Source organism: Ambystoma mexicanum, chromosome 5p (genome assembly GCF_040938575.1).
Source record: "Ambystoma mexicanum isolate Mex_15411 chromosome 5p, UKY_AmexF1_1, whole genome shotgun sequence".
NCBI lineage: Eukaryota > Metazoa > Chordata > Amphibia > Caudata > Ambystomatidae > Ambystoma > Ambystoma mexicanum.
The window spans coordinates 825,543,574-825,567,355 of NC_090930.1; the positions used below are offsets into that span (position 1 = coordinate 825,543,574).

General features: G+C 47.9%; 1 protein-coding gene across 2 annotated transcripts in view; it reads right to left on the reverse strand.

Annotated features, from left to right (window-relative positions):
- The window catches only part of TBX20 (T-box transcription factor 20), a 114,469-nt gene extending 93,647 nt beyond the window's left edge, over positions 1 to 20,822 (reverse strand). For both annotated transcript variants that reach the window (XM_069613246.1, XM_069613245.1), the window contains exons 1-2: positions 20,365 to 20,822; positions 9,137 to 9,374 (exon numbers count right to left, since the gene is read on the reverse strand). In XM_069613246.1, the coding sequence (XP_069469347.1) occupies positions 9,137 to 9,374; positions 20,365 to 20,497 (371 nt within the window). In that variant the 5' untranslated portion in view covers positions 20,498 to 20,822. The remainder of the gene's footprint in view (positions 1 to 9,136; positions 9,375 to 20,364) is intronic.
- Positions 20,823 to 23,782: the final 2,960 nt, after the last annotated feature.

The window sequence follows — 23,782 nt, forward strand, 5'->3', positions numbered from 1 at the left end:
CATCATCTCATGTAGTCGATCATCACGACTATGTTCCGTCTGCACCACAAATGAATATCTCAGTCTTATGGCCCCCTACTCCCTTGCCTTCTTGCCATCATCCCCCTGCTTTGATGAACTCTTCCCAGACAGACATTGACTTACCAAAATGACTGGCAAGAATGTTCAACCATCTAATGAGAACTGCCATGGTTGTCCAGTCCCCGCCCTTTTCTATATCATACCTCGCAGGCGATGACCCAGTCCGACCCGTAATGATGCTAGAGCATACCATGACGACTAAAACCATAATTATGTCATGCCATGGCGATCTACTTTTCTTTCCTCTCTGATCACCAGCATCCTCCAATCCTATTCCATCTTTCTGGTGATTTCCCTCTCCTTTCCTGCTGGACACTGGCACAGGATTGCACCGCCGTGGGACTTGATGTGGTATTCTCCATTTCTACCTTTGGTGCTCATGAGCTGCTTCACTTCCACACCCTCACCCTCCCACCATTAAGCTTGTTGTCTGACATTGTTTATGGTTCCAAAATGTATGCACTCTATTCCTCTGTGCTCTTAATCTGTGATGTAATCATGACAACAAATTCCTTTCTGCTTCTAATGTACCACATGATAGTATCTTCCACTTGCAAAGTAATGATGCAAGGTTCATGTCATTTAATCACAGTTAAATCCTCTCCTGTTTTGGTGGATGCCTGGTATATTGACTTCTGTTTTGTAGGATTGAGCTGTAGAAAGGTGCTTGTCATCCACGCTTGGATGAAAGCAAGGCCTTCTCAGAGGCATAAGCTATCTTGAGCACCGCTTAATTTGAGGACTGTGCGTTGTCTACATATTAGTGAAGTGAAAGGTTTAGGTTGACAAGAAGAGACCCCAGCAGCTCTATATAAAGTTTGAACATCAGTGATGAAAGAATTGATATTTTTGGAACTCTACAGGTGACTGGTCGACAGTCTGATCTGAATTGTCCATCTGGACTGCTTGATGTCTATCTGAGAGTTAGGGGGCAAACCAGTTCAGGACTGTCTGTGAAGCCTATTCTGTTAGTGAGAAGACTGATTAATGTAGCATGGTGGACTGTGCTGCACATGGTAAGGAGGACAAGGAGGACCAGGAGACATGCGTTTCTTCTGCCACGATCTGGAGAACATTGTCGATGAGCTGGATGGTAGCAGCCTCCATGCTGCATCCAGATCCTTATCCTGATTGGTAGTCATGGAGTAGACCTTATTTGTTGATCCGATCATGGAGTTGGTGTTCTACTGATTTCTCATTGATTTTGATGATGAATGAAAGCCTGGCGATCAGCCAATAGTTTGTGAGGTTGGCAGAGTCTAGCATGGCTTATTCGAGGAATGGTCCGATTATTCCTGTTTTTAGGCTGCTTGGAAAGATGCCTTCATTGAGCGAGTCACTCATTATTTGGCGAAGGGGGGTGGTGGAAGTGTCTCTGATGTGCTTGATGATGTTGGTAGGAAGAGCATCATCCCTGTATTGGGTAGGTTTTAGGGACACTATGATGCCGGTGAGATCGTGATTAGTGATGGGCTTCAAGGTGGGTCATGGTTGTGTTTCAGGTGTCTGTATAGTGGGTGGGGATATTGCAGTTTTAGACACTGCAGATTTTTGATACCTGTGCAGTGCTTTGATGCCCCCACCCGGGACTGGCCAGTTCTACATAAAACTGGATAAATAAAATAAACAGAATGGTGGGCAACAACATTTAAAATATGATATAACACTATCTGAAAAATTAATTTAGAAGAAAAAATGTGTAACCACCCCAACCCCGAAATGAGAACTCAAAAAAAGGAATATCTTACTACTGATTGATCTAGGACTTGTACTCAAAGTCTTCATACTTTTATTTTTTAATTTTTTTATCGTGCATTAGTCACAAAAGGACTTATTGCACATTTGAATTACAAAAGATAAAAGAAGAATTAGCATTACTAAAATGACATAATCAACAACAGAAAAAGGAAACAGTGCATATCAATATCATAATATAAACACATATATGATTCAAAATAAGACACAATCTTTGATATATGTCACAACAAAAGCAACAAAAAGAAAACATATACATTCTATTGTTTGAAAAGCATGTACAGAATTAACTAGTTATCTCTTGAGAACTCAAACACATAGAAATCGATACATTTTATAATGATTATAAAGAAATTTGTATAAAATGTAATTCATGTAAGAATTTTAACAAAGCAATTGATAGGAGGATTTCTTTCCCAGGCGAGATCCTATGCCAGAAGGCGTGGGTAAGAAGCCAATCTGGATCGTGAACAAAGTGCGCAAAATGTTTTACTCACAGCACAAAAGTGGCAGAGCAGGAGATAAGTAAATGGTATGAGTCTTGTATAAGACCTTCGCCACAAAGGTTACAATAGGGAGCTGCCAGATCAAGTTTTTTCCAAATACATTCCATTTAATTAGTTTTCAACAAGTTCAGGCGAAAGTGTAACAATTCAGCGCGCCATGATGGATCGTGAAAGCGCTGAATGTGCGGAAGAACATACTGACTTGATTTTTCGCAGGGAGTATAGCTTTTCGTGTGTTTCAAACTGCTTATAGAGGCTCTTGTCTGTATCCAGTACGCTTGCAATAATGCACGCTTGACCTTATCGGGATCGGCTTTTAAGATATCGTTAGTGCAGTTGCAGTTCAGAGAATTAAAGCAGCTTCAGTGTAAACTTGACAGATAAGGATTCTGATGTATGGTAAGATCGATCTTAATGTCTACATATAGTGACTGATCTTGAGGTATAAGTATAAGCCAATGAAGAGCAAGAACCTCCTTTGATAGTATGACTGCAAAGAATGAAGGCCAAGCTCATACCTTAATTTAGCAATAGGAAGCGATGATGGTAGCGATAAGCAATTTTTCCATAAGCAGCCTCTAAGGCAATCCTAATTGATTTTACTGGCACAGGGATTATATTCCATGCCATATAGGATTGAAGGTAAAATCTTACCTTTGTAAAATCGTATAAGGCCAAAAGTGAAGATCTACAGAATGAATTTAGTCGTTTTTTTCATTTGGTATATAAATTGAAGGATCTTGCTCTCGAACTCCTTAGTGAGGTCCATGACTGCATGCTTTGTGTGGATATTCAATCCTAAGTATTCAATATTTTTTTCTGTGGGAATTAATGGGCCAATTAAGGACCAATGTAACTTAGGTGTGTTTTTACGATATTTATCAAACATTATTATAGCAGATTTGTCTGGATTGATGACAAGCTAATTATTTGTAACATAGACCACAAGAGCGTTGAGAAGATGTTGCAGTCCTACTGGGGTGTTATCGATTAAAGCTATCTCATCGGCATAAGCAAGAGAATTGATTTTGCATCTGCCGATGATAGGAGAGACAAAAATAAAGTTTTGAAGAAAAGGGGCCGGATAAGAAAGATAGAAGTGGACAGCAGAGCGGCAGGTAGACAACACTGCCATACTCCTTTAACAATTGAAATGCAATTGAAAGTCTTCATACACATTGTGGGCGATCATTGCCTCCTGGAATGAAGGAAACAGGGGATGGGTCTCAAGTCTGCTCTAAGTTACACATGTACACGGGTAGAAGGCAGAGGATAAAAAAAAGGCATATTTCGCATAGTAGGTTTCCAGCACCAGAAGAACTCCATGAAGAGCATTTTCAAGCTTCTTAACCCCTGGTTGCCTCCAGGAATATTTAATGTATCCGCCAGGTTTGATGGGGATCTTAAATGCAGAGCCTTGTTGGCCAGCCAGCATACACCACTAGACATGCACCATGGACAGGCCATTGACAGATCGCACTACACACCATATCACTGCAGATGTACCATCTTGACAGGCACCCATAGTAGTCGGAATGCTGTCTGAATATGCAAACATTTATCGTCAATGTCATGAAGAGTATGATTAAAATGTGCGGTGATAAGAGCTTTGAACACAGTCCTATTGTGAAGGGACAACAATAGGATGATCTGACCAGTTGTGTAAGAGAAGCTTGATAATTTACTGATTGCTAAGAGCATAAACAACATGTGCATTAGACAGCCACATACTGTCAAGAAATACTTTTGAATTGTATCCTATTGTGAAGTGATAACAATAGGATGATTTGATAAGCGTGTGTAAGAGAAATCTGGTAATTCATTGATTGCTAATTCATTGATTGTAAGGAACAGAATCCACTTTATAAGTTGTGCGTGAACTACTGTGCCTTGAGAAAGCCCAGGTACGGGAAAAACATAAGCACGTGCCTCCAACTGGTGAATGTTGGCATCCATGTTTTGCTTTTTATTGACACCTTTATCATGTCTCAATGAATACGATCACACAAATAGTTTAAAGGGGGAGAAGTGTTGACATCAATACAAAACACACAGTATACTAAGAACTTGTGGGATTAAACCCAGAAAGCGACTCACGGCTTATGACTGATGTATGTATGGCTATAGAAACAGAGTACTGCACGGCGTATCTATCACCTGTCTTATATAACCACAATGATACTTTATGGGCTTGACTGACTGGTGAATTTCAGTCTAGATCAGGTTTCTGCAGCCAGACTTCCGCTAACTATATCTTTGAACCCCAGAATACATGAGGTTTGCACATTGCATAGTAGTCACTTTTTTACATGTCTTATCTGCACAGCATTCTCGCCACCCCATCAAACTTCACATAGCAACGTTGGAGGGTAACATGCGGATTTGCAAGTCTCTAGTTCAGGGAATGATTCGAGGGGACGGCGTCCACCCACTTTTTTCAGAGGGCCTCCGCCGGTCACCTCCGGATGCAAAAACACTGCTGCCGTTAATTGGTTCATTGTACACAGCGTCATAACCACGATTGAATCCACAATTGCAAGGGACAGAGGCAAGGCACTTAACTACACGACCACGTGAGGGTTTATTCAGAAGACAGTGAAATGCTTCGCAATGATTTTACCAGGCAGGGATCGTTCAAATGCAGTATTTTATGTCTAAAAGGTGAGTTCATTTTATATTTTGAAGAACCAGAGCAGGAAACACTGCTTTGTAGGTTTATTTTCCGGGTGTTCATGGTTAGACTTTAAAGAGCCAAATGCTTGTGTGGGGGTGCACTCTCTTCGATAGGGAAAGACCAATAGAATGGCATTTGAATATTTCAATGTAATATCTGTTCACTACCTGCGCCATGACTTTCTATTCCATTTGTTAATGAGTCCCCCACTTTTTTTGAGCTTGTGCCTTGGGTATTTTTTATTTTGCTATCTGCTGTGTAAAGTTTTGCGGGAGTAGTTGGCGGTGGCTTGCAAATGATCCTCGAGCCCAGACGGGTAGCAGCTGCTCAGGGCGTATTGCTTGTATTTACTGTTTTACATCACCATGTGTTACCAAACTTAGCACAGCGCCGCCACCGAAGACAACTCGGCTGTGACCTTTGTGCTATTTAGGGCGGTGGTTAATGCAGGCCTGGTTTCCAATGGAGGGTGGGTAGTACGGATGGCCAACCACTGTCTGATTCATTGTGGTTCTTTTGGAAGGGGAATGACTGGCACCTGAACAGGGGGTGCTTCCAGAAGGCAGTAGGGCTCGGCAGTTGTTCACCTGCCAGGCTCTCTGTCTCTACCCTAATTCGCTCTCAAGTTTCTCGTGGCCTTGGCCATCCAGTCCTTCAAAATTATGTTTATTCAAACAATATAAACAAGAACAGTAACATGAATACACTAGTTCTGATATAGAAAATGACATTTTCAAAGTACATCATAATAGCTCAATTCTCCAAAGGGTATGAAAGAAAGAAAAAAGGAGAAGAAAGAGGAAAAAAGCAGCTAGGCATTTATTTATTTATTTTTACATTTTTAAAGCGCTCACACAGCCCGCAGGCATCGAGGTGCTATTACAGGAATTGCTTGTTTTGTAGTTGTGTAATTGTTTTTCTCTTAGTTGCGTATTTATAACGCGCTTAAACACTCAGATGTTTCTAACCGCGGACCCGGGGATTGAACCTGTGTTGCTTCATGTTGTCTTGCTTCGCTATCCTCCCGGACATAGGTCATGAAATCCTCCCCATATCCTCTCATACTTATAAAGTTGATCCTTAGCATTAAAAGATACCTTCCCTCTCCTAGACAAGAGGGACAAACTCTGTAACCAATCATCCACACAGGGGGATGTGTCACTTTTCCAAAATGTAAGAATATGCTTTTTAGCAAGAAGAGCTCTGTTTTTTTTTTTCCTTTTGGATTCTGGGACTTGAATTTTCTTTCCCATTTGAAAATGTGGAAATGCCCAAGCAAAAGCGGACTGCGTGACCTCCTCGCGCATGGACGTGGGAAACTGCAGAGCTCTGCCCACTCCACTCACTTTCCCAATCATGACCCTAGATGCCCGGTTCACTACCCTGTAGCCAGAAAATCCACAAGTAGTCTTGCAGGTGCTCCACAACAGCCAATGGCCTGCAGGCATTTTGAAGTCAAATCAAGAATATTTTGGGTGGGCGAGGGGCGGGGCGTACATAAAAGATTGCAGAGCCCGTTTCACTGGTTTAAAAATGTGCCGAGGGTCATTGATTCAGCAACCTGGGGACCACACCTGCCACTCTCCCCAAAATGTACACAGCAACATAGATTTATTAGTATCACACATCATCCCAGAGGGAGCCTACGCCATGCCATTTACTTGTTATCTTTTTTTAAATAGTGCCGTCATTTTGATGTGCTGGTGTGAACCGACTGGGGGCAGAGAATCGAGGTGTGAATTCTGAGAGCAGCGTCTTAAGGGACGTGCACATTAATGGCTTCCATAGTGGCAGGTCATGTGTAATAAAACCTGCTTCATTCGTATAGCGCCGATGTGTTGACAGTGGGGAGGAGTTGTTATATATGTGGGTGTAGTTTAAGAGTGACGTGTGTGCTGGGGGTTTGGGGGGTGGGGGCACAACCAAGTGATTGGACCTAGGCACCAAATGCACCTAGGACTGCTTCTCCGACCTGTGTTCATGAGGGTTACGACATCATTTGGGTGATGGAAGCCGCCTCATCGTAAAGGCATCATAAAGGCATAAAATGTAGTGGGCAGCATAAAAACAAGTATTTAAAACTATGATTCTGCACCCTATAATTAAAATAACTATTTAGGAGGTACATTCGTATACATTTATAGCTAAGGAAAGCACCTCCCTCCCTCCTCCTTCCCTCCCTCCCTCCCTACCTTCCTTCCTTCACTCGCTCTCTTCCCGTCTCCTTCCTTCCTTCCTTCCTTCCTTCCTTCCTTCCTTCCTTCCTTCCTTCCTTCCTTCCTTCCTTCCTTCCTTCCTTCCTTCCTTCCTTCCTTCCTTCCTTCTTTCACTCTCGCCCTTCCCTTCCCTTCCACTTCTTTCTTTCTTTCTTCCTTCCTTCCTTCCTTCCTTCCTTCCTTCCTTCCTTCCTTCCTTCCTTCCTTCCTTCCTTCCTTCCTTCCTTCCTCCCTTTCACCCTTTCCTCCCTTCCGCCCTCCCTTCCTCCCTTCCTTCCCTTCTTTCCTTCTCTTGCACTCCCCCGTCCCTCTCTCCCCCTCCCTTCCTTCCTTACTCACTCTCACCCTTTCCTCCTTCCTCCCTCCCTTCCTTCCTCTCCCCTTCCTTCCTCTCCCCCTTCCTTCCATCCTTCAATCTTTCCTCCCTCCTTCCTTCCTCTCTCTCTTCCCTTCCTTCCTTCTTCCTCCCTTCCTTCCTCCTTCCCCTTCCGTTCCTTCCTTCCTTCCTTCCTTCCTTCCTTCCTTCCTTCCTTCCTTCCTTCCTTCCTTCCTTCCTTCCTCTCTTCCCTTCCTTCCTTCCTCTTGCACGCCCCCCCTCCCTTCCTTCCTTCCTTCCTTCCTTCCTTCCTTCCTTCCTTCCTTCCTTCCTTCCTTCCTTCCTTCCTTCCTTCCTTCCTTCCTTCCTTCCTCTCTTCCCTTCCTTCCTCTTGCACGCCCTTCCTTCCTCTCACCCCTCCCTCCTTCCCTCCCTCCCTCCCTTCCTTCATCTTCCTTCCTTCCTTCCTTCCTTCCTTCCTTCCTTCCTTCCTTCCTCGCTCCCCCTTGCTTCCTCCATCCCTTCCTCCCTTTCTCCCTTCCTTCCTCTCTCTCTTCCCTTCCTTCCTTCCTCTTGCATGCCCTTCCTTCCTCTCACCCCTTCTTCCCTCCCTCCCTCCCTCCCTCCCTTCCTTCCTTCCTTCCTTCCTTCCTCTCTCTTCCCTTTTTTCTTCCTCTTGCACACCCTTCCGCCCTCCCTTTCTCCCTTCCTTCCCTTCTTTCCTTCTCTTGCACTCCCCCGTCCCTCCCCCCCTCCCCCTTCCTTCCTTCCTTACTCAGTCTCACCCTTTCCTCCCTCCCTTCCTTCCTCTCCCCTTCCTTCCTCTCTTCCTTCCTTCCTTCCTTCCTTCGTTCCTTCCTTCCTTCCTTCCTTCCTTCCTTCCTTCCTTCCTTCCTTCCTTCCTTCCATCTTTCCTCCCTCCTTCCTTCCTTCCTCTCTCTCTTCCCTTCCTTCCTTCTTCCTCCCTTCCTCCCTACCTTCCCCCTTCCGTCCCTCCCTTCCTTCCTTCCTCCACCTTCCTTCCTTCCTTCCTTCCTTCCTTCCTTCCTTCCTCTCTCTTCCCTTCCTTCCTTCCTCTTGCACGCCCCCCTCCCTTCCTTCCTTCCTCCCTCCCTCCCTCCCTCCCTTCCTTCCTTCCTTCCTTCCTTCCTTCCTTCCTTCCTTCCTTCCTTCCTTCCTTCCTTCCTTCCTTCTTTCCTTCCTTCCTTCCTTCCTTCCTTCCTTCCTTCCTTCCTTCCTTCCTTCCTTCCTCTCTCTCTTCCCTTCCTTCCTCTTGCACGCCCTTCCTTCCTCTCACCCCTCGCTCCTTCCCTCCCTCCCTCCCTCCCTTCCTCCCTTCCTTCCTTCCTTCCTTCCTTCCTTCCTTCCTTCCTTCCTTCCTTCCTTCCTTCCTTCCTTCCTTCCTTCCTTCCTTCCTTCCTTCCTTCCTTCCTTCCTTCCTTCCTTCCTTCCTTCCTTCCTTCCTTCCTTCCTCTCTCTTCCCTTTTTTCTTCCTCTTGCACACCCTTCCTTCCTTCCTTCCTCTTGCACACCCTCCCTCCAGCCACCCTCCCTCCCTTCCTCTTTAGTGCCCCCGTAGCTCACTCACCTGCCGGACTTTGTGATGATCATCTCGGTGCCCAGGTCGTGGAACTTGTCCCAGAGGTCTTTGGTCTCCAGGCTGCAGCCGATCTTGGCCATCTCCTCGCTGGGCGTCCCGGGGGTGGTGGGGATGAGTGGCTCCGTGCAGAGGACCGAGGCAGGGCTGCTGCCGAACTCCCCGTGGGGGTCCAGGCCGGACAGCTCCCCCATGGACTGGGCGCACGAGGACTTCTCCACAAATATTTCTAAGGGGAGGAAAAGAATAGTTTTTAGACATTTGCCGCAGGCAGGCGGAGGCTGGCGCCGGCTGCTCGGTCGGCCCCAGGGAAAGGAATGTACTTCATGCAAGTCCTCACCCGACTGTCCCCTGAATAAGTAGGGCGTCTGGTATCTAAAATGCAGTCTCCTGGGGAGTTTCGCCACAAGCAGGAATAATGGGCACGCAGTACATATATAATGTATGTTCCCGGGCATCTCACGCGCCCAGCTCCCAACACCATATCACCAGGCTTTGGGAACGGCACATTTAGGGGAAATAACTCAAGGCGTTCGATTGAATTTCTCATTCCATGAAAAGCCAAGTATATAGCCCCTCCCCCCGTCCCCTCTCTCCCCTGCCCCCATCGAATAGACATTTCTATAGACGAGGAGGGTTCGGGTCCTGAAACGCACTGGTGTGGCAACCTTCACATCACAAGAAGCCGTCGTAAATTCGGAGGGCAAAATAAATAATACTGTATTGAAGGGATTGGTAGCATAGGAGGCTACTTTGCCATCTCTTAGCTGGGAACAAGTGACGCATGGGGGCGCGGGGACCATATGACGTCACTGTGTCGACTGATTCACGCCAACTTATAGCCGTCTCCCCAGCAACCCACACATGAGCTTGTGTAGCGTTACTGACTGACATTGGGGTGGCCTCGCGAGAGCAGCCTCTCTTTCCACGAGGCTTTCGGGTAGTTCGGTGAGTTCAGCGCTAGCTGCCGAGGTCACGTTGACGGCTTTTACCCGGCAGACACAGCTTCGGATCCCTGCTGAGTCCACCCCGGCCAGTGTAATTGAGTTGTGTAATAATAACACACACGAGTCTTGTGACGTTTCTGGGAGCTATATTTAGATGGGACACGAAGACGTCCACAGGAAAGAAATCGGAGGCCACTTATAAACGCAGGTGACTTATACATGCAGGTTCTATAATGAAACGCAGATCTGTGAGTGTGTATGTGCACTGTATATGTCCATATATACAATTGTTTATAATGATACAAAATCCCCCGTTTTGTATCCGTGAAAAAAAAAAACAATTGCGCCCACTATCCGTTTAAGTGCAGATGCGTTTATTCAAGGATCGCAGACATGTAGTGGTCGACTGGGACAGACACCAACAGACGCCAGGCTCCAAGGAAAGGACTTTGCAAAGCAAGGACTCTCTTTCTCTCTCTCTATCTTTCTCACTCTCTCACACTCTCTCTTGCTCTCTTTCTATGTATGTATATATTTATGTATGAGTGTGGTATAGTTACACGAACTTTTGACACAACTTAATAATATATCAATAGTTAGAAACGAATTAATTAATCAAACATGTACAATTCGCTGAATTAACAATGCGATCACATCTCACACAGATTCGTTAATATATATTCAATCAAAATTATAAAATATTATATCGCACTATGATGTCTTGTCTTGATCGTGCAGTACAATCAGCATACCCACTGATTTCCTTCAATTTAGCTTCAACTACCCGCCACAGTCTACCCAATGCCAATGGTTGAGATCTTCGATTACTTGATAAACAACTATTCCAGAAATGCTCCGTTTTCATATTTTCAATATATATATATATATATATATATATATATATATATATATATATATATACACTAAAATACAGAGTGGCAACGTGGCTGGCGATCTAGTCTCTCACTGCCAATGCATTCATAGCCCAGTCTCTTTCCGCCTCGAACAGGCCAGTATAAACATTAGATTTGTACATATTTCAAGGAAGCAAAGAAGCGCGTGGCTATGATTTTGAAACGGGCCTTTCTGAGTTGGAATAAGAGTCACAGCAGAGACTCTAATCTAACACGAAAACGCTTTTCTGGGCCTATGTCTGGAATTATTGATGCTAACATTCTGGCGTTCTATCATCGTAACTTGCTACTTATAAAAATAACACTGTCATAAAAGTGCTTTATATCGAACTCTTTTATAACCATTATAACTCAACTGAAAGTAGTATATAGTTGAAGCCCCCAGAAGGATGAAACGCTCAGTTGCCCATGCCAGCATATGAGCCTGCAACCTGCGGATCACGCGTAGATCTCCGCAGCGAGCACTTAATCTACTGTGCTATCATGCTAGCTATTTCTCGTTAAATCTCCATATCGTTAGCTTTTGGTAATGCCTTGTGTCTGGAGTTACATTTCTCATTAATGTAACACCTATGATTACAGTACTTGCAAGCAGGAGGAATGTGTCGTGACACACTTTCTAGAACATTGCTAATACTAATGACATGTTTTGCATTAAAAAGGACTGCGGGGCGCTTGGCACTGGAGAGGATGGTGGATATATGTCATAAATATGTTTTTGTGTGACTGCACAGTTGGTCACACAACCTACTGTAGTGTGAGTGGTAGTGTGAGTGGATAGCTCAGCGAGTTAAACACCCAACTCTCGCATGTGCCAGCCTGCCTGCACTTTCCACGTTGAAATCTCTGCAGGGCTTAGGCAGCCTGTCATCCTTCTGGGGTTAATACATTGAGCGCCGTTACGCTTGGAGGCAATAGCTCTTGGACTATCTGAAATGTCGTCAGGCCGAGTACGATAGCTAATTTCACATCCTTACTGTTCATGGCCTGTAAGAATGTCATTGTATTTTCCCTTGTTCCCTCCCTTGCCTTGAAGCGCTTTGAAACACACTGTGTATAGGCGCTATATAAATAAACTATCATATATCAATAACATCCATTGATACAGGGCTTAGAAGCAGGAGGAATGAGGAATGGAATGTTGTGCATAAAATGTGATATAATAACTGCTCCATCCGGGTGGGATGAAATCCAGGTCACAGGAACACCAACACGTGGAGTATTTTGGCATGCACAAAATGACAGGCCACAGAAACATAAAACAATCAAGTTGACTCTTGATAAGACACTTGGGGTATGAGGCAGGGGCGCATCAAAGTGTAACTTTCTGGGGCGGAGTAACCCTTTGAATAGGCAGGGGTGTTAACTTCAGAGACGGTGGGGGAGGGGCAAAGATATTTGTGTGGGGGGCATCTAACTTATTTACTCATTCTAAGGAGACTATTCCAGTGCTGATTCAATGTTACAAGCAGTTAACTCTCTCCTTCATGTCTAAAACAACACAGGGAGTGCCGTGCGAATGAGCTGCCTCCTGTCCCCGCTCTACCCTTCCAGTAGCTCCCCTGGCATGCAAGTGCTAGCCCCATATCACGATTTCAATTGCCTAAAAATATATGCATTTGAACGCAGGTGCTACCATTGAAATGCTTTACGTTAGTAATTGCGGGTCTTTTGTTAACAATGACACCCAGGCCCCCTTTAAAATCTGTGCCCTGTCCAGCCAAGTCTCTCTAGGTCAGCCAGGTCGAGTCAACAATGCCCAATATTCCGGGGGTGGCGGGAGGTGGGGGTGAGCTGAAGCACCACTGGTCCGGAGCATCCAGTCTGCCTGCCCTATACAGACAGACCGACCCTATGCATTTGCGAAAACAGCACTTTGGAAAAAGCCAGCGTGAAGTGAGGAAGGCTTCCGGAAAAGCTTTTTTTTGGTTTCTACAGGTATTTTGGTGGAAAGGTCATACTGCAGCTCTTATTAATTGCAAGATGCACACGTGTGTGTACAAGACGGGGACACATCACGGTGGCCGTGATTGACGCTTCTCAGATTTCCGCACAACACTGGGATTCCTGTTCCTCACTGCAGTATGGGGGGCAGAGGGGAGGGGGGCAGGTATTATGAAAGTGGGTGCAGAGGCCCCATTGGCCCCTCCCTGGAGACGCCACTGAGTGCAGTGCTTAGAAGTGGAAGGAACCCGGCGTGACACTAGCGTGGATATGTATTAATACAGAAGAGACATCATGCTGTGACTGGGTGCACGAGATAAGCCGGCGCCCTCCAGCCTCCGCCCTGAGAAACGGGGCGCATAACGGCTGCGGAGAGAGCACACGGCAGTTCACATTTTACCAAGAGGGGGGGTCGTGTTTTCCGTGCCAGCGGTCCGGCAGGACACTGTTCCGAAAGGGCGGAGTGTTACTGTCCCTTGGCACGAAGGTTGGTGATGCCATGCCTGTTGCGAGTGCAGGTTATACATATATACATATCTGTTATGTGATGTGTGTGCCGTGAGTCAAATAGCACGTGTGTCCTATGGGCTGCGGTAATACTCCGTGTTTAACATCTGGTAGAGTTTCCTCTACTGCCAAAAATGCACTATAACTTTTATACGTAAAACAAATCCTCATTTTACAAACCTGGGGTGTTCCGGTTGCTGCAGAGAGAGGCACAGTATCAAGGCCGCCATCCCAGTTTTTCTTTCTGGGCCTCGGCTGTGTAAGATCAGATGCCAACGTCCAGGCTACGGGCAGCAATCTCCCAAAAATGCTGCTTTTACTTTGTGCATGTTTGTATGGTGGCCTCCGTGTGCCGAAGGGACCAGGTAAATAATATATCCAGAAAAATATGCTTTCTTTCGGGAAAATAAATACTTTCATAAGCGACCCCCCTTGAAAGGTGTGATTGTTCTAAGTCTGGACCTTAAACAGGCGCTCTTCTCAACAGACACGCTCGGGGGCTGCCACCGCTTCTGCGACTCGTGTCGGCGACCTCCAGGGTGGCACTGCCACATGCCACCGCCCGCGCGGCAGCCTGCCCCGTGCTGCAGGGAAGTGTGTGTGGGCATATGATGCCAGAGTAACCTTCCACGCCCCCCCCCTCCCAGCACCATTGCCCACGAGACTTACATCTTTACAGGAGCGTCGCGTGAGCCCACCCGAGTCACTCGTAAAGCCTGAGGGTTCAGGCGGGCCATTGCACAATCAAACGTGTGTCCCAGGCGTGGCTGTGTAACATTATTTCCGACATCCATCGCTGCCTGGAAGCGTCTCCAGTAGCACACGCCGAGCGCGCTCATTCATAAACTCGGGGGAAGGCGAGGCACTCGCCGCTGCCAAGGAGCGTGGACGCCCCCCGCCCCCACCCCCCACTTACACACACACACGCACTTGCTCACTTCGGGATTCTTGGGTGCACTGCTGGCCTCTGCTCAAGCCCTCGCTTTACCTCACGGCGCCGTTTACTGAAGCAACTACTGCAATGCTCGAATTCAAACCAATTGCGGACGAAAATAATATTAACCATCCAGCATCAGAATAGCTGGTTTTTCACGTTTTCGCCAACGAAGGAAACGAAAAAGGAAATATATATATATATGAATAAATACATATATATGTATTCCAATACGTTGTGTTTTACGTGCAGGTAGTTGCGCAATACGTTGGAGAGCCAGCGTTTTCATTTCCCTGGGAAGATAAATGACCTGTGCCGCCTGGCCCTGGGGTTCCCCGCTCTGCCGTGCCCGGCTCCAGACGGGCAGACTTGGCGGTGTTGTTTTAACAAACGCGTTGTTTTTAAAAGCTGTGTTTTCCCGCAAACCTCTGGAAGCTCTCAAGGAAAGCCAGATAGCACGGACTCGAGCGAGATAACGGGAGGCCCGTGAGAAACCCGTGCCCAGCATGCGCTCCGGACAGGGAGCCGGGCGGACGGGAAGGGACGGGGGCTTTCCGACAGCAGCACCGCGTAGCGCTGCGAAGACGGTCCAGGCGCTTCACGCGATGCGACGTGTGCGTGTATTGAGGACTGCCACACTCCTATTGCAGCAGTTCGTTCACTTCAGTCTCTGCTGTTAGTTACTCTTACTGGGGGGGGGGGGAGGGGGGAGAGGGGCTGTGCCTTTAGCCCTCACCTCACTCTCCACGGACGCGTTCCCCTCAGTGTCTGCTGTTAGTTGCTGTTATTTGAGGGCCTGCTGCTGTATTGCAAGAGCTGCTGACTAGCACTTCGCTGTGGCCAAGCGCTTTCATTTCCCTCTATGTTGACGTTGCACTCTGTCACACCTCTTTCAGTTCAGTGTCTCCTGGCACTTTCACTTCAGGGCACTGTGTATAATGCTGGCACTTTCTCTTCAGTGTATGTACATTGTACACAGACAATTTACCACCGGTGTATGATGCTGGCACTTTCACTTCAGTGTATGCACACACCTGTGACAAATTCACATCAGTGTATTCTACGCATTCCCTGCGCACAAACAATCATTCCAGTGAACGCTGACAGTGTTTCTTCAGTGTCTACTATCTCCCCCACATACCATACACGCTGTTATACTGAGCCTTATCTAACATACTGTTGTAGCCCGCTTCTTTTCGTGGAGAGGGGCGTGGATTAATTACACCTGTTGGACCATTTACTGCTTAATTTATATTTGCGCAACAGTAAAAAAAAAAAAAAAAACAATAAAAAAACGAACAATTTAACATTGTGTGAACAACACGACTTGGTTGAGATGATTATACTGCCCCGTGTGACGTTCAATAATAATACCCGGATGTTGGAAAGCTGAGGATGTGCTGAATCCTAATTAGTAGTTTGTTGTTAAAAGGATGACATGAAAAATGTGCATTTTATTCGTGTCAGTTAGTGGATAGGATGGGGTTGAAGTCGAGACTTTGTTAGTTTCGCAGCTGCATATTTGCAGATCCTTTTTCGCGGCAGGGGTTGGCGTTTTCATAACTGCACTGTGCAAAGTGCAGCTGCGGCCAATGGGAGGCTCGTGGCTGCGGTGTCTTCGCATTTGCTGTTGGGAGTGGACGTTCATTCAAGAAAGGGGGTTGGCTCGCGTGGCTGGCTGCTGCCCTGGGCAATGCAATGAGCAGCACTGATAGGCGCTCGTGTGCACAGCGAATCGCATGGTGCCCGATGGCTATACAAATTGAATCGCACCATTAGAGGACAATGATTCTGATTGGACAGGCGGTTCTTTATTTATTGGGCATTTATTGGGTATATAAAATGTGCCCTTAGCCATCTAGGTTTCTATTCAGCTGGACATATAAACTCACAATTAATGGGAATGCTAACATCCCCCTGACGTCCTACCCATAACCTTTGAGAGTATTTCTGCAAATGATGGGCTTGTTTGAAAAGCATTTTTCGATGGGATTGTGCCATTGCAAAACGCTTTGGTATATCAAGCCCTGTGTTTTGAAACCCCTGTTATATGTGCACTAAACCTAGGCATGCTGTATGCCCGTCACCTATTATTTACGCGCGTACTGTCCGTTTTTTATGGCAGGGTCTGTAACTCAGTGAACTCATGCATCCACCACAGGAGCCTACTTGTTGTCCTTTTTGTATGGCAGGGTCTGTGGCTCAGTGGACTCATGCATCCACCACAGGAGCCTGTGTTTGACCTCATGGTCCTAGGTTCAAATCCTGGCTCAACCCTTCGTTCTTTTGAGTACTGTTAAATTGGGTAACAATACACATCTGCTATCTGTCAATAGGACCAAGATGCCCCTCTGAGGGGTAAAAGTGCACTCTACAAATACACCTGTTATATTGATGTATACTCTGCAAAACGCAAAAGGCTTAGTTATGCACGGTTCCCACTGGATGATTATCAGTGACACAACACCATTGAGCTGACCAGGCTTTAACCACCCCCCCCTCCCCTCCCTGAAATTTTGGGCTATGTTGACTCGACCTAGCTAACCTAGAGACCTAGAGGGCTGTGGCTGGACAGAACAGGACACAGATGTTAACAGGGCCTTGGCTTCCACTGTCAACAAAGGCCCTGCGTTCATATGTATATTTTGTTTAGGCAATTGAAATCGTGATGTGGGGTTAGTACTTGCATGCCAGGGGAGTGATTGGGAGGGTAGAGAGCGAGCAGGAGACCGCTCATTCTCACATCACTCCTTAAGTGGGTGCTTTCAGACTGAAAGGACAGAGTTAACTGCTTGTAACATTGAAGCTGCACTAGAATAATCTCATTAGAATGCATAAAGAAGTTGGATGCCCCTCCCCCCCACACACACATAGGTCTGCCCCGCCCCACCGTCTCTGAAGTTAGCGCCCCTGCCAACATTTGAAGGGGGCACCCTCTAGCCCCCACCGAGATGTAGGTTTCGTTGCGTGCCTGATGACGATATTACAATAGGTGCAATTTCCATCGGCATGAACCCCGCGTTCACCTCTGCAGCGATGCAGCCCGGGGAGCCCGGCGAGTAATAAAACCACAATCCCGAGATAAGGCTTGGCTTCTGTAAGAAGAGACACATCTAAGGAGCGCTGTCGGTTTTAGTAAGTGTGTCATCGGGCCCGAGCACGTGAGCGTGTTGCCCCTCGGTCACCCAGTCTCCGGTACCGCCTCTGCTGCATGGAGACCCCGGCGCTGCCCGTGCTGTATGCGGCAGTCTGTCTCACACTGCTTGGTTGCTGTGTGGGACCTGGCCCTGTGAGCTGCAGGATGACCCGGGGCTCCCGGAACGCTGCAGCGCCATGCCTACTTCCTGCACCCTCTCAGTGTGAGCGTTTACTGAACTCGGTGCATCGTGTGCTTTTGCGGCTGCTCTGTGGTAAAGGGGCTGCTTGCACGGTACACGTGCTGCCTCGGAGATCTCCCAGGCTCCCCCGGGCCCCCCGGAGCGCTGAAGTGCCCTAACACCGGGCATTCTTTCCCAGAGGAGCTCTGCACCGCCCGAGTGGTTACAAACATCCTACACGTGTGAGCACGCTTCTATGCTCTCCAGGGTGATGTGCGTGGCACAGGTGGTTGAGCACTGCCATGGCAGCCTCCAGCAGTCCCCCAGTGTGAGTGTGGCCAGCGCTCACTGGGCTTAGCTCGGGGGCTGCGGCTGCCCGCTTAGTTCTGCAATTCAATGGCTATTTCATTGCATTGCCGTTGGACCAGTGCTACCTGGGCTCGAACCCGTGCGCTCGCAGTTTCCAACAGTGCTTGCTAAGCTGCCATTGGACCCCAAGTGCGCACTGACAGAGGTGCTTTGAAGTGCGCTGGCAGATTCTAGCACTGCCTAAGTGTGCTGTGGGCTCACAATAAACCCCATAAACTACCAAGAACGTTACGCAGCCAGTGCCATAGAAGCTTCTAGCACTGCAGAAATGTGATGTGGTCACCCAATAGAACCCAGGTGCTGCCAAGGACGTTATGCGGGCAGTGCCCAAGCAGCTTCTAGCACTGCCTAACTATGCTGTTGAATCCCAATAAACCCCATATGCTGCCAAAGAAGTCATGCAATCAGTGTCCTATTTTCCAGCACTGCCTGAGTGTGCTGTGGGCTCACAAAAATCCCCATGCGCTGCCAAAGAAGTTATGCAGTCATGTCCTATTGTCTTCCAGCACTGCCTAAGTGTACCGGGGGCTCGCACTGAACCCCATATGTTACCAAGAAAGTTATGCCGTCAGTGCCCTAGAAGCTTCTAGCACTGCATAAATGTGCTGTGGTTGCCCACTAGAACCCAGGTGCTGCCAAGGACGTTATGCAGTCTGTGCCATAGCAGCTTCTAGCACTACCTAAGTGTGCTGTGGGCTCCCACTGAATCCAATGCGCTACCAAGAAAGTTATGCAGTCAGTGTCCTATTGTCTTCCAGCACTGCCTAAGTATGCCGGGTGGTCGCACTGAACCCCATACGTTACCAAGAAAGTTATGCAGTCAGTGCCCTAGAAGCTTCTAGCACTGCATACATGTGCTGTGGGCTCGCACTGAACCCCATACGCTACCAAGAAAGTTATGCCGTCATTGCCCTAGAAGTTTCTAGAACTGCATAAATGTGCCGTGGTTGCCCACTAGAACCCAGGTGCTGCCAAGGACGTTATGTAGTCTGTGCCCTAGCAGCTTCTAGCACTACCTAAGTGTGCTGTGGGCTCCCACTGAACCCCATGCGCTACCAAGAAAGTTATTCAGTCAGTGCCATAGAAGCTTCTAGCTGCGCATTACAAATTAATAAACAATTACAACAATTACTGCATAAATGTGCTGTGGTCACCCAATAGTACTCAGGTGCTGCCAGAGAAGTTATGCAGGCAGTGCCCAAGCAGCTTCTAGCACTGAATAAAAGTGCTGTTGTCGCTCAATAGACCCCATGTGCTGCCAAGGACGTTATGCAGTCTCTGCCCTAGTAGCTTCTAGCAGTACCTAAGTGTGATGTGAGCTCCGCCTGAACCCCATGCGCTACCAAGAAAGTTATGCAGTTCCCTAGAAGCTTCTAGCACTGCATAAGTGTGCGGTGGTCGCCCAATAGACCCCATGTGCTGCCAAGGACGTTATGCAGTCTCTGCCCTAGTAGCTTCTAGCAGTACCTGAGTGTGCTGTTAGCTCCGCCTGAACCCCATGCGCTACCAAGAAAGTTATGCAGTTCCCTAGAAGCTTCTAGCACTGCATAAGTGTGCGGTGGTCGCCCAATAGACCCCATGTGCTGCCAAGGACGTTATGCAGTCTCTGCCCTAGTAGCTTCTAGCAGTACCTAAGTGTGCTGTGAGCTCCGCCTGAACCCCATGCGCTACCAAGAAAGTTATGCAGTTCCCTAGAAGCTTCTAGCACTGCAAAAATGTGCGGTGGTCGCCCAATAGACCCCATGTGCTGCCAAGGACGTTATGCAGTCTCTGCCCTAGTAGCTTCTAGCAGTACCTAAGTGTGCTGTGAGCTCCGCCTGAACCCCATGCGCTACCAAGAAAGTTATGCAGTTCCCTAGAAGCTTCTAGCACTGCATAAGTGTGCGGTGGTCGCCCAATAGACCCCATGTGCTGCCAAGGACGTTATGCAGTCTCTGCCCTAGTAGCTTCTAGCACTTCATAAGTGTGCGGTGGTCACCCAATAGACCCCATGTGCTGCCAAGGAAGCTATGCAGTCTGAGCCCTTGCAGGATTGCTGGGCTCAGTGCATTTCCACTGAACCTATGTGCTGGCAGAGAAGCCCTGCAGTGGCCTAGCAGTTTCTAGCACTCTCCTTGACTGGGTGTGTTGTGGGCTCCCATTAGACAGCATAGAGCAGCTCCGAAATGCCCTGGCACTTTAAAGTACCCTCGGCATGGCAGGGAGGCTTCAGTGAGCTGCGAGCCCGCGGATCGCTGCGCGGTGCATGGCAGTCTGCCACTTTGCAGGTGGTCCAGCTTGCACTTACCCAGCGGCTTGATGGTGTTTTCGTGGCTGCCCTTCTCCTTGGAGCTGGCGCTGGACATGAGAGCGGCGATGGAGAAGGCGTTGGCCCGGGAGGACAGCTGCGGCTTTGGGGACGCTGTGAATTCCATCCTCATAAAAAGGCGAGCAGGGTCCCTATGTCCGAAGTCACAATGTCCTTGGTGTCCAATGGACTGATGGGCTCAGGGGGCACAACCCGCCGGCGAGACTGTGGGCACAGTGTCCGAGGAAAGCAACCAAGGGCGAGTGCCACCTTCTGGAGCCAAGGGTGAAGTTTAGCGCCGCTCTGTGGGTGTAGGTGCCCAGTGCACAGATCCTCCCGGCGGTGTGGAGCGAGGGTATCGCCAGTGCAGCTTGAGTCTGTCTGTGAGGTGAGGATGCCGGTGCGGTCGCCGCTGTTTGCGGCTACTGGGGACAGGGTACCGGGAAGTCACAAGTGGCTTCAGTCTCTGGACCAGGGCGAGCACTGGCCCCACTCCCTGCCTCCCCTTCCTTAATGGGACGGGCGCTGCCAGGCTATCTGGCCGCAGCCAATCGGCGCTCGGGACGTCAGGCCCTCGATAAGGAGGAGAGGGAGGGCGGCTCCGAGCGGGAGCCGGGCGACGTGGGAGGGGTGCGTGTGTTGTGTGCACGGGCGGAGGGCGATTGGGTGGGTCTCATGGGTCCTGCTGTGTCACAGCATGGGCAACTCATCGAGGATGCTCTGCGAACCCCGAGCTCGGCTGCCCACCGGGGGTGGCAACTTCCGTTTAGTGAGCGCCGCCTTCTCGGCGTGCCAGCAGCACCTTGCCATACACCGGCGCAGATAACGGTGGGGGTGGGGGCGTGGGGGACACATTCGGAGAGTTTGGACGAGGGCACCGGTGTCCGGACAGCAGAGACCACCTTTCCACCTCGGATCCGAGATTAATTGATCATTATAAGAATGTCTGCATTGTAGTTTCCAGAGTATATACCCCCTAAGCATCATTTTTAAGTTAATTCTATATATTTTCTTTGGCGTCTAAAACTGTATTATTGGATTAAAGAGCACCTCCAATTGTTACATTTAAAAAGTTTACCCTGGAATGCGTGCATTGCCCCGGGAGTAATACCAGGATATGGCATTTTTTTTACATTTATTTAACGCCTGGTCGTATTGTTGACATTTCGTTAAACACTGCACGCCCGTGTTTTTTTTTTTTTTACAATCTCAATATAAAACAAATAGAACTTATTTTTTAGGTGAGTAGAAAAATTCGACAGGAGAGAAGTCAAACGTTTTGGGTGGAGTGGAAACGTTTAACTGATAAGATTGTTGATACCTAAAACACGAATAAATATAATGCATTTCGCAGACGTCATTGACGTGTCTATAATTGTGTAGGCAAGGAGAATGCAAGAATTACACACTGCAGATAAAAGGACATTGCGTTTTGCCAAGTGATGGAGCAAATCACCAAGAGGCTGCGCGGAAGAAGGAAGCGCTATACCTCTCCCTTTGCATTACCCACAGAAGGGACAATAATGTCACCTTCTGCCTCTCACTACTGGGCATGTACTACCTTACAGTGAACCTTTGGGCCAGCTACCAAAATGGCTTTTCGGGGGATGCAGAGCAATTTTAAACGGCATCTATGTAAACATGTTATATGAACATAGGTCGGCATGCACATGTACATGCAGGTATGATCGATTACGTTTCATTTAAATAAATATATATAACCCATTCACCCCAATACATTATGTTATTGTGATAGATTTTGTAAATATATCTAGTTATTTAATAGTAGTTTTTACAATCGAACAATCTGACAGTGCTACATATATTACGAAAAGTCTCCCCCGCTCTCTCTCTCTTTCTCTCACTGTCTCTCTTTCTCCCCCCCTCTCTACATTTAAAATATATATATATATATATATATATATATATATATATATATATATATATATATATATATATATATTATACAATACGTTATGTCCGTATTTGATATGGCCAAAGAAGCGTGCGATGCAGTTTACGATTGTATACTTTAATGCGTCATTTCATGCCATGACACGCATCCCCGTATTATTCACGCAACATACACGCACACGTGCCAGTCCCAGGCTGTGGAGGAAATACATTGCCATCCCCTCATGAGTGCAGGAAACAATACATTATTGTTCATCCGATTTTTGGGAAGTTTGGGTTCACTCGCACAAATAACGCGCGGACGCTAAAGCTAAACGGTTACTTTAGAATTCAGAGATATCGCGTCCCAGCACAATATAGGTAACTCCGTGGCTTGCATTGTCGTTGTATTCGATGTCGCCTTTCACGCCATTTCAGTTTGACGTTTTTGTAAGAGCAGGCCACTTTTGGAACGCCTCCCGGGAATTGGGGCGCTATTCCCAGAATTGGGAGGCGGACCTCAATAATCTGGGATGTCCCGCTCCCGTTAGCGCTCCCACGGAGATACACGACACTTAAAACGCGGAAGCCGGCGCCCCGCGGGTCCCGGGAAGGCGGGCCTGGCGCTGGCCGCTCCTCTACTGCGGAGCGCAGGCACCGGCCCGGGCCGCCCCTCGGGGCTCCAGGGCACCGAGCGAGCGGAGCCTAAACTCGAGCCACGCCGACTCACCCCGGCTGCGGTATATGTGTCGCAGGACACGGGCAAAATCCGCCCGCAAAACAACGTGCGTTCCACTTCAGGGCGCCTAGTCTCATTGTTTTTAAAATGATGCAGCTCCTGAGCCCACCACGCAAAACCGCCATCTGTGGCACGTGCTGCTGCTGGTAGCTTTTTCGGGCACATACTATATACGAAAAAACAGCAACACCAGTGGCCGTGTGCAGAGGCCCCGCGTTGTAGCCGCCAATGACGTCGACATGGTGTCTAGTGTTCCCGCCGCATAACACGTTTCCTGGAGTGCGGGAGACTTTCTAGGGGGCAGTGGTGGCGGGGGCATATAGGCCTGGGGTGAGTGGCCTGGAGTTCACAGCTGTCGACTAGCTTCTTGTGTAGGTGTGGGGCATCTTCATGACAGTAGTGACCAATGTAAGTTACACCTTGTGGTGTAGTTAAAATACACTTTTTTTGCAATAGAAAAAAAAGCTTTCGAGCTACCGCTCACTCTTGAAAGGTAAGGAGCCGGGATTAGAAATTGTAGGGCTTTTTAATGTATGTCACAGGTCATTTTTTCTCCCACTTACTGGAGTACGGGATGGTTCGGGAGCAACAGGTCACGCTCTACAATTCTTGCCCCTCTTCACTAAAATAGAGAGAGGTTCGCAGCTAAGCAGAGCAGCGGACACACACGAACTTACTTTAAGAACACAATACGGAACGCTCTTTGGTAGCTGGCACCAGCCACCCCGTGTGTCGGACCCTAATCCCTCTGTCGGGTTATTTCTACCGACGCCGGGTTCGGATACG